At 50.1% G+C, this 19,529-nt stretch overlaps 1 protein-coding gene across 1 annotated transcript; it reads left to right on the top strand.

The window, feature by feature from the left end:
• The first annotated feature begins 5,494 nt into the window (after positions 1-5,494).
• On the top strand, positions 5,495-19,362 carry LOC119373330 (solute carrier family 52, riboflavin transporter, member 3-A). Its single transcript, XM_037643357.2, has 4 exons — positions 5,495-6,243; positions 7,885-8,145; positions 16,159-16,389; positions 19,144-19,362. The coding sequence occupies exons 1-4, from the start codon at positions 5,506-5,508 to the stop codon at positions 19,345-19,347; spliced, it is 1,434 nt and encodes a 477-aa protein (XP_037499285.2). The 5' UTR covers positions 5,495-5,505; the 3' UTR covers positions 19,348-19,362.
• Positions 19,363-19,529: the final 167 nt, after the last annotated feature.

Raw genomic sequence — 19,529 nt, 5'->3', positions numbered from 1 at the left:
GGTATTTGCGTAGAACTGTTATTTCGAGTGGCATTACAAGTTCCGACATTTCTTGTTTCCTGAGCATGCGCTATTTCTTTCTTTCTTTTTTTGTTTTTTGCCGCCCTGCTGCAAGCTGCCGCTATAATCGCAAGCCAGTTCATAAAATGCAATGTGAAGCGAACCAACCAAGCACGCAAGCTGAGGCCTCATCCTACGCTTTAGTTCTGAAAGCTCTGCCCAACTAATTCCTCTCCACCTCTACGCGCTTATCGAGCCAACCCAGCCGGTCAAATAATAAATCGTATCAGATCAGGTGATGCTATAACTTTCATAAGAAAGGAAAGACATTTCTTGTAAGCAGAGAGATTGTTTCGTTGGGTTCTTCACAAAATGCCACTGTTTCCCACCTGTACTTGCGATGCCGAAGGTTTGAGGTCAGGCAGAACAGAACAGAAACACAACGGAATGGTTTTGCATTATCCCGGCCTTGTATCAGTAATATTTTTCGTGAACTTCTTTTATATTTTGTCACCCAACACACATGCGATCCCAGGTGCGTCATAGGCTCTGTGCAGACGTAACTCCGCTGCCCGAGCGAAGGCGTCCCTAGCGGCAAGAAGCGCAGATTTGGCGGGATGCTCTCACGCGCTCGCAATGGGGTGAAATCGAGGAACGATGCATTTTACGATCACTATACTTTTCGTGCTTTTCGCGCTTGGCCAGTGACCAGAGCGACGGCCCGTCCGCGTTATCAACGCGATCAGTCAGCCGCAGGTGGTGGACTATAAGAATAATATAGCATAAAACATCGCTCCTCCATTGCACCCCTGCTCGCTCCACGCTCCCGCTGTGACGGCGCGAGGTATTTTCGCGGGCGGTTCGTATTGTGTCGATTGCGCTGTTCGTAGGAATGCCCAACTCCAGGAATAATTGCTGCGTTGTTGGGTGCAGTAACACCTACAGTAATTCTCCGGGCACGTATATGAACTGAATAGGCGTGAACGGTGGATCGCACTCGTTTGACGACAAAAGTGAGTTTTGCCATGGCAGCAAAACACGAGCTGCGACGACGAACTAGGCTGCACTGGTTAAGTCAGCGTAGTGAATGCAGTGCCATGACCGCTCGATGGAACGCCTTTTTTCATTCAGCGTCCGTGACAGTGCAATTGCTGGTATGGCCCGATAGAAGCTGCCGCGTTAGCCCGAGGGTGATAAGCTGTGATTGTTTAGTGAACGAGGCGGCCCGCGTTAGACGTGCGCAGTTTCGCTCAATGGGTTCGTCACCCCCGTTGTCTTCCCCCAGCTCATGCATTTTATGTTGCCACGTTCGCCTGAGGATACACGAGGTCTGGCGAAAAGAAGCACACGCGCTAACGCTACGTTCTCTGACAGCTGCTAACAATTTGACGTCTTTTGGAAGCAAGCGGGAAAGAAAACGCCTCAAGCGAAGCACCAAAGTACAGCGCAGTGGCTTGCGGCCGCCTGCGTCGTCTGCTCTCTTATCCCGCCAAATCTGCTGCCGTGGCCGCTTTGGCGCTGGAGGAAGCGCGCGTGTGTGGCGGCTCCTAACGTATGCACGGTGCCCATAGGCGCCAGCGTCACATAGTGTAAGCACTACCCGACGTTTTCTCTTCGTCCTGATGTATCTTTTAAAGACGACAGTCTTTCTTGGGATATTTGAACGTAGAACTTTTGGTCTGTCTTTATATCTGTCTGTCTGTGTGTCTGTCACACAATTCAGCCACGCGGCCAAAGTTTAAGCACTTGCTGAACGCCCAGCCATCTTGAACTGGTAGCTGCGTTCGTTCTTGTGAACATTGTCGATCAAAAATAAAATATTACGCATATCTGAGACGTAACATCAATACGTAAGTACTAGGTGGTGTGTTCCTTTACTAGAACATGCATAGATACGTAATCCTAAAGCCCCTAGTGCTTCTTAGGCTGCGCTGAAAATGCGACGCTATGCACGAAAAAGCCCTCTGCCGACAGTATGGTGCTGCCACCTGGCAGTGGCCCTGGGTTCTGCACAAGCTCATGTTTCCCGACGCTACTGCCAGATGGCGTCTATATCTCACGCAGCGCCTCCTCTATTTTATCAATGCCAGCCAGATGCGGCCGATTCAACATAGAGGAGGCGCTGTGTGAGGCAAGGCAAAACATAACTGGCAGAAGATTTCGACGACATTTACAGGGAAGCACGCAGATATGCGGCCAATTTTTGTAGCGTTAGCTACACTGGCCTAGCCGAGCCAGTTTCGCGTGGCTCAAGAGCCGTGCTGCGCATGCGCTAGGATTAATGATGTCACAGAGCTGGCGCATCGTAGCCGGCACTTCCCGCGCACTCCGCCGCTGCCGCGCGCGACTCGCTGCCGTCGGTCTGCGCTTTCCAGAGGAGTGACGTCGTAGCCGAGGTAGACGTATTGGCGCCGGCGCGCGCGCAGCTATTCACCTTCGCTGTGCAGTCGCCGTCTGACACTGCGCTGGAGCCGCTTGATAGCGCCTCTGACTGGCGTTTGCCAGTGTGATTTAGCCATGGAGAAGGAGAGCGCAAATGCTGCTCAACGGCGCAGAAAAGCGGAGAAGCTTAACTCATCGGATCCCGAAGTAGTCATTGGAGCAGCTGTAAGCAGGATAATCAAGCTAATCCTAGATAATCAGGAAAGCTAAGAACAATCAGCTGAACCTTTGCTAACGCTACGTTATCCTGGCACAGCCGAGCTAAGCCACTGCAACATTTTTTGCTTTATCTTTGTGTATTATGGAGTGCGATCCGGATGTACATTATTACAGGCACTTAAAATTGTGATTGATGTTTCTTTTACGTCTTGATTTTGTGACACTTGAAGCGGATGCTCTGGTCCCATGGTCACAAAGCGCAAAAACGCATTTTGTGCGCGGTAATTTGCCTTGAAGCATAACAGTCGTTTGACTAAAGCTCTTCTTTTCCCGCAGGCATAAACGAGACTCGCACGAATTTCTGAATTACTAGGAAATCAACACAGTTTGAGTAATGGCTCATTCGCGCTCTGCTTTCACCGTCGAATCTCACTGCGGTGCATTCTGCCCCTTGAAGTCTTCCTATCCGCCCGAATTTTTAACAGGTGAGTGAGCTTTAATTTCAACTAAGTGTAAAACACACGTATTCAGTAGGGGTGTTTTAATACTGAAATTTAGAACCGAATCGAATACGAATAAAAATCAAATACTGTTCGAATAGTTTTCCAATAGTACGGCAGCCAGATTCGAAGCAGCCCTAGGGTTCTATGCAGGATGGCCCGAGTTTGGCGAAACTCGGAATCTTTCCTAGCTCTGGCGACACCCCATTTTGAACGAGCTAACAATATGAAAAGGTAAACTCCATCCCTCAGCGTGAGCTGCGTTCCATTGGTTACGATGGAACGCGGCGTAATGTCAAGGACGGCCGACAAAGTTGGGTGGTGTCATCAAACCAGAGGCATCATCTTTCATTATTTGTCCTTCCACTGAGAAAAGTTTGTCTTTCCATACAAGAAAAGTGTCAGAAACTTTTACTAACTATATTTTTAGAGGTGCTGTTTAAATTAATTTTCCAGCGTTTAATTCTGCACTAAGTATCCTTTAGAATAATCAGCACCGTGGCCTCTGAGATTAGCTCTGGCTGAGCGCCTTACAACACCGTGGCTGGAACTAATCGCCGAAGCCACGTGTGCAATCATCATGGTCACCATGTGCATTCTAGCGCGTTGCTAGGCCGGCGCGCGCCCTCTTCGTCCTCTCGTACATCGCTCCCTCCCTGAGTACGTGCGCCCGGCTAATCAGCTAAATGGCTGGGCGGTACACCTAGCTAGTTAAGTCAGGACATGCTATGGCCAAGCTAATTAAGCCAAGTCATGCTAAGACCGAGCTAATTAAGCCACATCTTACTAAGACCATGCTAATGAAGCCGTCTAAAGCTAAGGCCTAGCTAATTAGGACCTTGGTAATTAAAGTACTAATTAAGTCATATTAATTAGGCGCTTACTCACAAATTCCATGCTAATTAGGATCGTGCTAATTAGAATTAGGCACATTATACTCATACTGATCACGACCTTATAAATAAGACTGCGTAATTTATGTCGCGTTAATTAGAGTATTACCAAATAAGACAACACTATTCAATGTAATGTTAATTAACACCTAGATCCTTAGTTCCATCAAAATTGAGACCGAACTGACGTGGTCTTCACTCCGAAGCAGACCGAGTAGTCACGAGCCACGTAAAAAGCTGGAAGAAGCTAGGTGATCACAAGCTCCTCCGATGGCTCCAGCCTTGCACAAGTAGTGCAAGCTGACCAAATTGTTTTATATGCAAGGAATCTGCTGCTTAGCGTCCACCGCCCACCGGATGCGCCCCCCGCGTTTGCTCTTGCCGTGGAGCAGTGCCGACGCCGCAACGCCAGCGAGTGGCACGGGTGAGCTTAATCTTAAGCTTAAGCTTAAGCTTAAGCTTGAGCTTAAGATTAAGCTCTATGAGCTTAATCGCACAGACTATGCACACACGCACGAAGTACTAAAGGTTATATCATCACGTGGCTACGATGTCGCGCATTCACTTTCACCGCGCTCACGACGTACCACTCACAGCCATGCAGCAAAAGCCCCTGGTGGCGTTTGCGGCGAGAAATCTTAATATTTACTTGTTTGTCGAAACATTGTTTCTACCGATTGGTTACAGCAGGAAAATCTTCGGACGTGTAACGTAAGTAGCAGCAACCTGTCCATTTATTTATCTGTAATGTTCGAGAGAAGCGAAACGAGCTGCACGAGAGTGCTGCGTGTGCGCCCTTGTTGCCTTTGAGAGTGGAAATTTCCATGCTGCGAGTGGAACGAAAGAACTTGCCTGAAATAGGACAAACGCCTACGAACGCGCCTGTGGGAGGCGCGATGTTCAGTGGGCAAAAAGATAGCGCGACAATCACGCTGACGTCGCTGCACTGTTGAAATGCTGACTGAATGGCGGCTCTCACGCGTGAGCACGCGGTGCTCCTTTGAAAATCGCCGCAAATTCTGCGCATGCATTTATGACTCCGTGCTCGTTCTTGTAGCCGTTTTTATCAACGCTGCTATCACGCGCTTCGCACTGTCTTCCCATCATGACCGCCGTAGTGCGAGCTCGGAGCAAACTCGTGTAGCCGAGAAGCTCGGACCATCCTGCATAGCACGCTTGGGCCCAGATTCCCCATAACGCGTTGCGCTAAATATTTTCGTAAGAGAATATTCCAGCCAATCACTTTGCCGGACATAACATTAGGGAAGTCGGCTGACCAATGGGAAAACGCACTTACGAAAGAGGACTTTTGTGAATTGACACCGTGTATTCTTAGCTTCAGTTTGCTTGAGAACGATGAAGCACGTTTGACGCTCCGCGAGCGTTATGGAGTCAACCAAGTCGCGTTTTGCTCTTTCCTTTGTTTTAGAATGAGCCGACACACATCGGAAGTGCTCTGAGCATCTACTGCGACTCTCCTGTTGGGCACGGCTATCCGAGAACGAGCCTCAATGGCAGGGTGGTGGTTTTTCACGAGCGAACGACGCCCGCTCGTCGACTTACTGTGTATGCTGTACGGCCTAAGCTCCTGGCTCGCCATCACCGGACTGTGGATGGAACTGCCGCTCCTGGTACACGCCTTGCCTGAAGGTTGGGCTCTGTCCGCCTCGCTCAGCCTGGCCATTCAGCTGGGAAACGTGGGGCCTCTTCTCTACGGCCTCGGCCGATACTTCTGGACGCGCGTGTGCACAGGGCCGCGGGCACTGAGCGTGGCGAATCACGTGCAGCTATGCATTGGACTCGCCGCCTGCGTAGTGCTGGTCTGTGGTTGGAAAGTAACTGCTTTTGTGCTGGGCCGAGAGACTAGCCTCGTACTCCTGATCGCGGCGTTCGCGCTGTCCATCGTGGATTGTACTTCGTCAGTGGTGTATCTGCCCTTTGTTGGTCGTTTCCGAGAGGTGTACATGACCTCATACCTGGTGGGAGAGGGCCTCGGAGGCGTCGTGCCCAGCCTTGCGGCATTGGCTCAGGGACTGGATGAACCGGAATGCGTGAACGAAACCGCGACGTACAGGAATGAAGGTGTGAACGACTCTGCTGACTCGCAAGAGCGCGTAGTTACGGTGCTCCGTGTAGGGGCCACGAACTTCGAGCCCGAGGTTTTCTTTGATGTGCTGTTGCTGTTGGTGGTGCTCAGTTACGTGGCCTTCGTTTTGCTTGATAACTTCAAGTCGTTTGAAACTGAATGGGTAAGTGAATAGTGTTTTATCGCTCGAAAAGTTGTACAACAGGGGCTTTTCTTACGTCTTCGCCATTGACCGTTCATCCTGTCTATTATCATGTCCAGCTTAGACATGATAAAACATGATAGATATACGGGTGGGATGTATTCTTCTTTCGACGGAACCCTTAGTTCGGATCCCCGTTTGCTCGAGACATTCAGCTTTCCGGCTGGTATTCGGCGTAATAGCGCGGGAAAACGACAAAAGACGAAAAGAGACAACGACAAGCGCTTGTCGCTGTTCACTTTCATGTTTCGTCGTTTTTCGGCGATATTACGCAATATATAATGCACTACAAAATAGCCCGAACCGGTACTCTTTCCCGCTGGATCGGTCGTGGCTGTTCCTGTGTGTGTGAGGTCTTTAGCCTAGTTATCCCGAATAAGGAGATTAGGAATAGTCCGGGTGTGTGCAGTACCTGGTGCAATATGTTGCTGTGATATACAGAAGTAGCAATAAGAGGGATATTAGGTAGGCGAAAGGACAATAGACAGGGGAATCAATTTCTGCTCAGTTGTCACCAAGTGACAGCGTAATTGTGTCAAGTGAATATTGCACCAACAGCTTGCAGGAATCGATTTGACGAGCAGTACTATTCTAAGTATTGTAAGGTATTTTGTTAATATCTGCCCAGGTTCCTTCCGATTCGCATTTCAAAAAAAAAAAACAACGAACGAGTATAAAAACAAAGGATTGCATCAGCTGGACCATTGGACAATATGTCGCGGCGCTGATTCTAACTCGTACGTCATGTAAATCTTAACCAGCACTCACTTAAGTTGTCGAGTCAGTCTTCCCATAGCGCAGGGAACAAAGTATTTTGCCCCATTCATGACCAAGCGTACGTTCTCACTACACGCATATTAGCTGAGTGACAGGCCAGAGTGTCCAGAATCTAACCCTTGAGGCACTGTTGCAAGTCTTGAGCTGGTATAGATGTCGGGAAGGCAGTTCATCTCATCATCGTTCGGTTCTGGTTATGTGAACTCATATTCTAGATGCTGAAATGTCGCCTGTCAGAGTTATTACATTCAGCCCGACGTTTCGGGACTCGTTCGGTCCTTTCCTAGAGGGTTCACTGTATCTGTTGCGCAAGCGGCGTCTTCTTCTACTGTCACCTCGGTTCCTCTTTTACGCAGCGTCGCGAATGACGTGTACCACCAGAACACTAGAACATTTACTGGCACCAGTAGCTGCTCCATAAAGTTGAACAACTTCGGAATGCAGCGTTTAGCCACTATAACTAACTGGTTACGGAAACTCTGGACAGAAATACGCAAGACCGATTGGGAGCGACTACAAATACCACACTATAGAGCAGACTCACATCTTTGTCTTGGATATTTATAAAAGCAGCAAAAGAGGACCGTCCGGCATATAACTTAGAGAATAAATGACAAAATAATCATAAGAATATCACATAAATGCTACGCGTCGTGGTCACCAGCTGGCCCGTGGAGGCATTGAAGCCATTGAAAAGCCAGAAAACGACCTATAAATGCGGAATTTAGGAAACTTGATAGTGTTATTTTTTTACACTCAGAAGACGAATGGCTCTCACTTTCTTTCGGGCAATAAATAGCGTCTTTGCATTTACTGCATTTTCAGCAGGAAGAATTCCGGCAGCAGGTAACACGTCACCGTCACGTGATTTCCGCGACACGAGAAGCGGTGCACCTTAACGCTCTGCCAGTCGGTAAGGAAAATGAGTGGGAAACGTGGAGGCAATACCCGGAAGCACCACTTACCCAGAACGATGCCAAAGTATTCTTCAAACACAGCAGCTCGACGCAACGCTACTACATTGTACTGCTCGCGATACAGACATGGGCCAGCCTGCTGACCTTCGGTTTCTTGCCGGCCATACAGGTACGTAGTGTGGGCGCACGGAAACCTAATAATCACGTTCGTTTGTGTCATAACCACGCGCGAAAGTGAGTAATTATATGCACACAGCCCTCTTTAGGCGCTGGGTCAGTACTTATGTACGCAAAAATGGGACATAAAAAGTAAAAAATTTCGTAGAAGTGATTATATATTGCCACGCCCACTTCTTGTCTTGTTTTGATGTATTCGGGTTTGACCGGCAGGGACGGTTATCAACGCTCGACGCTGTCCGCGAAGCATTGTTCGAGAAGCTTCACGTCTATAGTAGATCGTTCTGTTAAGATTGCGCCCCGCACGCGAATGTTCCAGCTTTGTCTAGAGATAACGCCGCCACCAGCGATATTGCTGGAAAGTTCGATACTGCCTGTATAAAAGCCGACGCGATTGACCGCTTGTCAGTTGATCGACGGACGACGCCCTGTTCGCCGCTATCATTGTACAGCGTGTATTGCTGTAGCTCTAGTTCTCATTTTCCCGGCCACAAGTTCGGCCAAATAAACAGTTTCATTCTGCAAACGCCGGCTGCTTTCTTCGTCGACGTCACGACCACGTGACATCTGGTGGAGGTGCTGCTCGTTCATGTTCCGGACGCCCCCGACAAGCCTTGAACCCAGCCCACGTCGCGAAGAAGACACCGACACCATCAGCGGCAGTCGAGCCAGCCGCAGACTGGAAGGACTACCCCCACAATACGGACCCCTACCGGACAAGACCAGGATCACAACGAAGAAGACAACAGCCACAATGACAACCGCTGTGGCGCCTACAACGGTCGTCATGCATCAACCGAGGGAGCCGCCGACATTCCGCGGATCACCATGCGAGGATCCAGAAAGCTGGCTGGAGGCATACGACCGAGTCTCCACGTTCAACAACTGGGACTGCGACGAGAAGCTACGCCATGTCTACTTCGCCCTTCAAGATGGCGCAAGGACCTGGTTCGAGAATCGAGAGTCCACGCTAACATCATGGGACCTCTTCCGCACCGGATTTCTCAACACCTTCACGAGCGTCATCCGGAAAGAAAGGGCTGAAACCCTTCTCGAGACCCGTGTACAGCTCCCCAATGAAAACGTCGGACTGTACACCGAAGAAATGACTCGACTATTCCGCCATGCCGATCCAGCCATGTCCGAAGAAAAGAAAGTTCGCTTCCTGATGCGGGGAATGAAGGAAGAACTCTTCGCCGGACTTGTGCGCAACCCGCCGAAGACGGTCTCGGAATTCCTTTCAGAGGCCACCACAATCGAAAAGGCACTAGAAATCCGCACTAGGCAGTACAACCGCCGCATTCCTACGACGACCTACGGGGAGGTTCAGGCGCTGCAGTCTGATGACCTGCGTGACACCATCAGAGCGATTGTGCGGGAAGAGCTGCGCAAACTGTTACCTTCGCCGCAGCATCAAGTGCATTCAATCGCCGACGTTGTCCGCGAGGAAGTCCGGCAATCGCTTGGAATTCCCGAAGCACCGCAGGCTCAGCCGGAAGCAATGAGCTATGCTGCTGCAGCCCGACGCAACGCCCCACCCCCTCGCCCACGTCAAGACGCCGCGTCGCCGCAGCAGTTCCGCCGCCAGGCACCGCCGCCACCACCACCGACGCCATACCGCCCGCCGACAGGACAACGCTGCGCCCCCCGAAAGACCGACGTTTGGCGCACCCCCGACCACCGCCCACTCTGCTACCATTGCGGGGAAGCTGGCCACACTTACCGCCGCTGCCAGTACCGACAGATGGGACTGCGTGGGTTCGCCATCGACGCGCCGCGTCCACAGCGAGGGGAAAGACCACATGACATCGCCGACTACCTCGCGGGAACGCAATGGACGCCCCGACAACCTTCCCGTTCGCCGTCGCCAGGCCGCTACGTCTCCCCCCAACGCCGACCATACACTGGCCCAACGCGAGGCCGGTCACCCAGCCCGTATCCGGAAAACTAAGGGCAGCAACCGATGGAGGTGCGGTTGCTGTACGACGAAATACCGAAGATCCTCCGCCGCCGACGACAACGCTGCAACGACATCTAAAGAACACGCCGCAAGCCGAACGAAGCCCTGACGTCGAAACTTCACGGCCCGAAGAAGACCTGACGACACCACGACGAAGCAGCGGGACAAACCGACGTAGCCGTGATCCGACGCCGCGACCAAATCGAAACGGTAGGCGACGAACGAGTGACCTCGACGTTCTCATCGACGGCCACAACGTCACCGCTCTCGTCGATACTGGAGCCGACTATTCCGTCATCAGTGGACCATTCGCGACGAAGCTGAAGAAAGTCAAGACCGCCTGGGAAGGCCCCGAAATCCGCACAGCGGGAGGTCACCTAGTAACGCCGGCAGGAATCTGCACAGCGAGGGTCTCCATCAACAACCGGATTTATCCCGCAAGCTTCGTAGTCCTTCAGCATTGCTCCCGAGATGTCATCCTTGGTATGGACTTCTTAGGCCTTCATGGTGCAGCATCGACCTCAGATCGAAGTCGATAACACTATCTACAGAAAAAGCATTACCGCGGTACACGCCGCCAGGGAAGCATGCCTTGAATGTGCTGGAAGACCAAGTCACCATTCCCCCTCGCTCCAGCGTCATCATTTCCGTCGGCTCTCAGAAAGTAGCAGACCTGGAAGGCGTCATTGAAGGCGACCAGCACCAGTTGATTAACCGCGAGATTTGCGTCGCAAGAGGAATAGCAGAGTTGCGGGGAGGCAAAGCAACAGTGATGCTCACAAACTTTAGCAACGAGTATAAGCACGTAAACAAAGGCACGACAGTCGCCTACATCGAAGAAATCACGGCTACGTCGATGGCTTTCGCCATCGCCGATTCTTCCGAGCCAACACCGACGAACCAAGCTTCTCAACCAGTTTTCGACGTTAATCCTAGCCTTCCGAAGCATAAACAAGAACAGCTCAAAACCCTGCTCTTGAAATACAGGGACTGCTTTTCGTCATCGTCAAGAATCCGCCAGACCCCAGTCGCAAAACATCGCATCATAACAGAGGAAAATGCCAGGCCACTCCGGCAGAGCCCGTACAGAGTTTCAACGCGAGAACGCGAATCCATAAAGAAACAAGTCGACGAAATGCTACGCGACGACATCATCCAGCCGTCGAAGAGTCCATGGGCGTCACCCGTGGTGCTAGTGAAGAAGAAAGACGGAACCCTACGCTTCTGCGTCGATTATCGCCGCCTGAACAAAATCACGAAGAAGGACGTCTACCCTCTCCCACGGATAGACGACACCCTGGATCGACTCTACAACGCGAGGTACTTTTCGTCGATGGACCTCAAGACCGGCTATTGGCAAATCGAAGTCGACGAGAGAGACCGAGAGAAGACTGCCTTTATAACACCAGACGGCCTCTTCGAGTTCAAGGTTATGCCCTTTGGTCTTTGCTCGGCACCTGCGACGTTCCAGCGCGTTATGGACACCGTGCTGGCTGGACTGAAGTGGCAGACTTGCCTTGTGTACTTGGACGACGTCATTGTGTTTGCCCCAAGCTTCGACGGACACCTCCGGCGCCTTGACACTGTACTACAAGCAATCAAGACTTCTGGCCTCACCTTGAAGCCTGAAAAGTGCCGCTTTGCATACGAGGAGCTGCTGTTTTTGGGTCACGTGATCAGCAAGGGTGGTGTTCGCCCAGACCCGCGGAAAACAGCTGCCATCGCTGCCTTCCCGCCCCCCACCGACACGAAAGCCGTGCGCCGTTTTCCTCGGCTTGTGCGCCTACTACAGGCGCTTTGTCAAGGAATTTTCACGAATCGCCGAACCGCTAACTCACCTCACGAAGACCGACGTGCCATTCAAGTGGGAAACGGTGCAAATCGAAGCATTTGAAGAACTGAAACGACGCCTTCAGATGCCTCCCATACTAGCACATTTCGACGAATACGCCGATACGGAAATCCACACCGATGCAAGCAGCGTAGGACTCGGCGCCGTCCTTGTGCAGAAGACTGACGGGCAGGAAAGGGTCATCAGTTATGCTAGCCGGTCGCTATCAAAGGCAGAAACGAACTATTCCACAACAGAAAAGGAGTGCCTAGCGATCATCTGGGCTGCATCCAAGTTTCGCCCCTACCTCTACGGCAGGCCCTTCAAAGTTGTGAGCGACCACCACGCATTGTGTTGGCTAGCTAACTTGAAGGACCCTTCAGGTCGCCTCGCACGGTGGAGCCTACGACTTCAAGAATTCGACATTACCGTCGTTTACAAGTCCGGAAGGAAACACTCCGACGCTGACTGCCTGTCTCGCGCCCCCGTCGACCCACCGCCGCAGGACGACAAGGAGGACGACTCCTTCTTGGGAATCATAAGTGCCGACGACTTCGCCGAACGACAGCGAATGGATCCAGAACTCAGGGGCCTTGTGGAATACCTCGAGGGCAGGACCACCGTTGTTCCGAAGGTATTCACGCGGGGACTGGCGTCATTTCTCTTGCGCAACGGTGTTCTCCTAAAGAAGAACTTCTCACCGCTTCGAGCCGATTGCCTTCTCGTGGTACCCTCGACATTGCGGCCAGAGGTCCTCCAGGCTCTGCACGACGACCCGACGGCTGGACACCTGGGTGTTTCTCGCACGCTAGCAAGAATACAGGAGAAGTACTACTGGCCGCGCCTTTCCGCCGACGTCACTCGTTACGTGAAGACCTGCCGGGACTGTCAGCGACGCAAGACACCGCCCACTAGGCCAGCCGGACTTCTGCAGCCTATCGAGCCACCTCGACGGCCGTTCCAGCAAATCGGGATGGACTTACTGGGGCCGTTCCCGACGTCCAATACCGGAAACAAATGGATCGTCGTAGCTACAGACTACCTCACACGCTACGCCGAGACGAGGGCCCTGCCTAGAGGCAGTGCCGCCGAGGTAGCGAAGTTCTTCGTTGAGAACATCGTCCTGCGTCATGGCGCCCCAGAAGTTCTCATCACCGACAGAGGTACGGCGTTTACTGCTGACCTAACTCAGGCAATACTGAGATACAGCCAAACAAGCCACCGCCGGACCACAGCGTACCACCCACAGACAAATGGCCTGACCGAGCGGCTAAACAAGACCATCGCCGACATGTTGGCCATGTATGTCGACGTCGAACACAAGACGTGGGATGCCATCCTTCCGTATGTGACATTCGCATACAACACGGCCGTCCAAGAAACGACGCAGATGACGCCGTACAAGTTGGTCTACGGAAGGAGCCCGGCGACGACGCTCGACGCCATGCTACCCAACGTCACCGACGAAGAAAACCTCGATGCCGCTGCTTACTTACAACGTGCCGAAGAAGCTCGACAGCTCGCCCGCCTGCGCATCAAGACCCAGCAGCACACCGACAGCCGTCGCTACAATCTTCGACGACGCTTCGCGGAATACCAGCCCGGCGACCGTGTTTGGGTCTGGACGCCGATACGCCGACGTGGGCTTAGCGAAAAACTCCTTCGGCGATACTTCGGGCCATACAAGGTTCTTCGACGCCTCGGCGCTCTTGACTACGAGGTGATCCCGGACGGCATTACGAACTCCCAGCGACGCCGCGCACGACCTGAAGTCGTCCATGTCGTGCGCCTTAAGCCGTTTTTTGCGCGTTAGAGAACCTGGGGACTCTATTTTTCTTCCTTTGTTATTGTAATTTATTTTTGTATGCACTTGTTTTTTTTTTCTCTCTTCTATGTTCTTTCACAAGCATCGGGACGATGCTTTTTCAGAGGGGGGCAATGCCACGCCCACTTCTTGTCTTGTTTTGATGTATTCGGGTTTGACCGGCAGGGACGGTTATCAACGCTCGACGCTGTCCGCGAAGCATTGTTCGAGAAGCTTCACGTCTATAGTAGATCGTTCTGTTAAGATTGCGCCCCGCACGCGAATGTTCCAGCTTTGTCTAGAGATAACGCCGCCACCAGCGATATTGCTGGAAAGTTCGATACTGCCTGTATAAAAGCCGACGCGATTGACCGCTTGTCAGTTGATCGACGGACGACGCCCTGTTCGCCGCTATCATTGTACAGCGTGTATTGCTGTAGCTCTAGTTCTCATTTTCCCGGCCACAAGTTCGGCCAAATAAACAGTTTCATTCTGCAAACGCCGGCTGCTTTCTTCGTCGACGTCACGACCACGTGACAATATGAAAGGTCTCCTGTACATATTGAAACATGATTGATTTGGCCCGTGCTCAAAGTTTTCAATAAATATGCGCAATGCTTTGAGTGGGGACGATACGGTCGGTTTGGCCGCTGGTCGAAGCTTGCCACACGATGGGCAATGTTCCGTGAGCTACATATCAAACATTGCCAATGAGTAGGCATAGTTAATTACAAAAAGCAAGTGGAGTCACCATATTGCGGCCTAATGGTCGATCTCGTCTAAGCACATGTCCTTGTAAGCGCATAGGCACATGTACACATTTTTGACAGTGATCTCACAGCTGTGTGAGTGTATTATAGACGCGGAAATAGCACAGGTCAATTCCTACGTTCCGGGACACATTCGGTCAATGTCCTAGGGGTTAAAGGGACCATGACACCCAATTTTCCATCATAATCTGTGTTATGTGGATTAATCCTTGTGTATTCACAAATAAGCTGGCGAAAATTTAGCGTATTTGGTCGAGCACTTAATTTAACATGGAATATTTTTATAAGCACCCGAGCGGCCCGAGAGTCAGGCAACACTGGTGCACTTACGAGCTGTGACGTAACAAGCAGCTAGCTGTGCAAGCCTCTGCATTGCGGCGAACGATATTGTTCCGTGGTCAGCTGTGCACGTGATATCGAGATGTTTGAGCTTTTCTTCAGCTTGGCAATGAAATTGAACGATTTGCAGCGGCTGAAACTTTGGTAGAAGACGACGGCTCCGTTCCGAGCTGCACGTGACGGCACACGCGCCATAGCAAAATGGCGGTCGCCGGAGGTGGGTGGGCTTTACAGCTGGCGATTTCTAGGTCTTGTTTTTGCACTGAAATAGTCTTTTACGGCCCACTTTTGAAATCCGTATAGGCATATTAGACCCTCTACTTCTAGTTTTCGCAAAAAACCACAAATCTTTGGGCGACCATGTCATGGCCCCTGTAACTCTATTGGTTGTGGAAGCGGCGCCATTTCTTCTGTCCCCTCGGTTCCTCCTTTCCATCGCGGACCGAAGGCCGTGCGCTCATCAATGGAATAATGTTCCCAACGAGCGCTTATTGACAGCGAGGTTGTTCTAGATATATCAAGACTTGGAAGAGAAGCCACTTTCCAAGGTTTGTTTCGGTGTCTATCACAAAAGCGTCGTCACAGTCGATTACATGGTCACGCTTCTCGCGACGCCCGGCAAGTGCGCTACGCTTCCATTCTCAGCCCGTCGTTCTTGTGCTGCCGTATTCTTTTATTAAAATGCTTGCTTTAACCTATGTTAGTGGCTGGCCATTTAGAGAATCACACTTTGTAAACGGTCCCGTGGTATTTTGCTTTAGGCACACGCAGGCGCCTGCTGCCACGGCCCGACGTGCATCCGCTACATCTCCTAATTTGCACCATGACTGTTTGTCTACACCGTCCATAAATAATGCATTAATAGTCAGATTTTTTTTATTTTGTTTTAACAAATGAATCGGTATGTGAATAGAGACGACGTTATTTGCTCATTCGTATCATACTCTAAGCGCTTATGGATACAATACATTAGGGTGCACCTTGGCCTGTTCTAACCTGCTTGGTTCGTCGTGCCATTGACACTGCGTACATCTATTTCAATTCCCAGGGTTTGAATTGCAGGTGCCTAGCAACTATCTGCCTGAACCTCACATCATGTTTTCGCTCTGCGCGCAGCTGAATCTCTAGCCTAGTTGATGTCTACTCCGGTCTGCCTAGCAATTGTAGAGTATATTGATGTCAGCTCGCTAAATAATAAATAACCTTGTGTACGTAATGCAAGGCACTAGTCGAAAGATTGATAGCTTACTCTAGATAATCAGTATACACTAATGACTCCTGTCTGTATGCTTACTGTGCAGTCGTATTCCTGCCTACCGTACGGACCCCGTGCCCTGCATCTGTCAGTGACCCTGTGTGGCGTCGCCTACCCTGTGGCCTGCGCACTCGCCATGTTTGTGGCACTGCGCCGGCTGAGGCATATATGGGCGCAGACGCTGCTAGGTACGCTGGGTGCCAGCTACATCACACTGACTGCAGCCACCAGCCCCAACTCGCCGTTTGTGGACACCGATGCTGGCGCATTCCTGGTGGTGGGAAAACAGTTACAGCTTCTCGAGAATATATGTAACGTCACTCAGTGCGACGACGCATTCTCTTGAAGAAATGAGCTCTGTCTCAAGGTTATGAATTGTTATTGCGTGTACAAAAAAGTGGGCCTGCATTATTATATACAGCAGGAGGAGGTCCCAAAGTTAGAAACCGCCAGGGAAGCCTCCTACCACGAGTGAGTAGATATGATATTTACAGCAGCAAGAACAGTCCGAAAAAAATTATAAAAAAAACACCAGCACACACATCTTATGGCAAATAAAAAAAGTCTGATATACGCCAAAAGGACACTAAAGTGAAACACTGAATCGGTCCAAGTTGATAAATTCTACACTGGGAACTCTACTGCCATTGATTCCACCATCATGGGTTTATTATTAGAGGATAAAATCAACATCAAAGTTTCATTTTTTTAAAATTTCGCGCCTAAACACTGCGTCATGGATTTCTAAGCGTATTTTTCGTAATATGGCGACATTGGCTGAACGAAATTTTCTGAAACTTGGTGTGTTAAGTCTATGGCCCCCTCTGAGGGCAATGTACTTCATTTTCACTGATTAGGAACTACGTAGGACCCAATAGACGTCGTCAAAATCTATGACGTCACGGCGTTTCGTCGCCACCCTCATTTTCTTTTTGCACGTTTTCTCGCTTAACAAGCATCTTCTCGTGGCAAGCGTGGTGGTCTTGAAATTGTGAAAGAGTAACTTACAAATATGAGAAAAATCGTTCTTATCTGTAGTGTCTCTTTCAGGCAGCGTTCTACAATGTTATCGATGTTAACACAATGTTATCAATGTTATAAAAAAGCAAGCAGGAAAATTGAAGCGCGAAAAATAATTTATTCATGTCTACGCGTAAACGAGCTTTTCTCCTCCAAATAACCTTCACAATATAAGGACCTCCGCATTATGTTAAAATATCTGCAATGCTCAGCATCCTATCTTCATTTCAACGTTTAACTTGTGAGCGCAGTTTCACCGCAGGCTCGTTATTTCTACACTTCCAGTGTTTGACGAGATGCTACTAATGCATGCCGAAGCGGCAGTGCATTCCAGATATCTGTTTCTCTGAGCACGGTGCCCAAATCGATGAAACAGCGAGGAGGTGTTACGTTACAGAAGCGAAAATGTGTTTTTGTGGACTACTGCAAAAAATAAACGCGTGGTCAAGGGTCGCGTCGTACTGCCAAAATATCTTGCGCAAAAACATATCTACAGAGTCAAGTTTATTCATCACTTTTCTGTCGCTTCTGCACTGCCTGCGCGTCTAGAATTACAGACTGTCAGAATTACGCTGGAGCCTTCCCAAACAATGGAGAGTTTTAGGAACTTACGGAAATACGGTACGCAAATACGGCAAGGTCGCACGGTAGCGTTTCTCCTTTCCCGCTGGTTGTGCTTTGGCCGCTCAACGACCGGGAAAGGAGGAGCGGTACCGTACGTACTGCCTTACCGTATTTCCGTAACTTGCTGAAAGACTCTAATGCCTCGGAAGCGCGAGCGTAACTTTGACATGAAGAACACAGACTTCGGCAAAAAATTACCTTGACTCACTAATCCGCTTAGGTAACGCATGTCGATATTGCTTTAGCTAGGGCTCCGTGTTTTCGGAGTTTATTTTTTTTAAATTGAAAGGGTGTTTTTCGGAGTTTATTTTTTTTGGTGCAAATTCGGCGTTTATCGGAGTTTATTTTTCGTAAATCCCCAGTGCTCCGAAATTCGGAGTTTAATTTTCATTATTCTCGACACTCCAATGTCTTAGATGACACGATATCTGAACACGAAGACATCAGGACATACGAAGCTATTCTAGTTGTGTGCAAACTTTGAATGCAAAAACACACATATACACACAGGCCCAAATGCTTGAATACAAAACACCCCCGTTTGTTTGTATTATAACCTTAAAACTTGTTGTAATAGACACAAGCATACTTTACGAGGTCCGTATGCTCGACATTGCCACCAGTGGATCGCATATCAACATGTCGTCTCGCGCCCCCGCGGCCCCGCGGCCCTACATACGTTAACGTCTCTCGCTCCGTGTGCGAAAATCTTTTGTTAAATGTGTGATGTGTGCGATCGACGAGATACTGTTGACGTTAGGTAAACTTTACATCGGCTAAGCCGGCCGATATAACAATGACCGCTTAGAACATGTCCTTTCCATCAAGAACGGAACAGGGTCATACCCGCCACGGTGTTCTTGTGGTCGTGGTGCTCGACTGCTGACCCGAAGGACGTGGGATCGAATCCCGGCCGCGGCGGCCGCATTTTAGATGGAGGCGAAAATTCTTGAGATCCGTGTACTTCGATTTAGGTGCACGTTGGAGAACATCAGGAGGTCGAAATTTCCGGAGCGCTCCACTACGGGGTTCCTCATAATCATATATCGTGTTTTTGGACGTTAAATCAGAACAATTTATAATTATTATTATTGAAACAGGGTCATATTGGCCGTTAAAATCAGTGTTTATCGGATAAATCTGAATTGCCAATAGTTTTACCGGCGAGTGTTTTATCGTATTTTTTTCGGATTTATCCAAAAACACGGAGTCCTACTTGTAGCACATAAACAAAACTTGCCCTAGCATTCTTATTAGTGCAGCAGCAAGTGACCTATTAACGCAGCGACGCGAAAAAGTCATGGATACGTTGCCACTGAGCTTCCATTTCTTTCATTTTGTAACCTGCCGCATAAAACACATCCTAACGTTCTGGCTTGCTTCACAGGTTTTCTGCTGGGTATGCACCTTTCTGCTGCTCAGCTACGCCAAGACCATGGTCACGCTTATCCTCACCGGCCACGGCGAGAACGCGCTCTTCTGGGTAGGCGCCTGCACCCAGCTGGGCGCGCTGGTCGGAAGTCTGGTGCCGTACGTTCTTGTCAACCTGGGAGTATTCGTCGAGCGAGATCACTGCGCCCTGTACAACTAAAAACGTGGACCCAAACAAAAGTCGTAATAGGGAACGTTAGGCATCTTGGCGAGTGCTCAGCAGAGACTTCGATGACCTCTACGAAAGACTGGCTAGCAAACAGTGTCAGAGAATACTAAGGAAGGTAAAGTCGATTTGTGAGATCGTGATGCGCCGAATGCACGTACACTGATAACACGTCA

This window comes from Rhipicephalus sanguineus, chromosome 11 (genome assembly GCF_013339695.2).
Source record: "Rhipicephalus sanguineus isolate Rsan-2018 chromosome 11, BIME_Rsan_1.4, whole genome shotgun sequence".
NCBI lineage: Eukaryota > Metazoa > Arthropoda > Arachnida > Ixodida > Ixodidae > Rhipicephalus > Rhipicephalus sanguineus.
The sequence above is the reverse complement of the archived record's forward strand: the minus strand, read 5'-3'. Positions and strand labels throughout refer to the sequence as shown.

Bases quoted from the DNA above. Each gene is read 5' to 3' on its own strand.
- LOC119373330 (XM_037643357.2), top strand. From the start codon at position 5,506: ATGGCAGGGTGGTGGTTTTTCACGAGCGAACGACGCCCGCTCGTCGAC. The intron at 8,146-16,158 runs GTACGTAGTGTG...CTTACTGTGCAG, and splicing joins GTTTCTTGCCGGCCATACAG to TCGTATTCCTGCCTACCGTA. The intron at 16,390-19,143 runs GTGGGAAAACAG...CTTGCTTCACAG, and splicing joins ATGCTGGCGCATTCCTGGTG to GTTTTCTGCTGGGTATGCAC.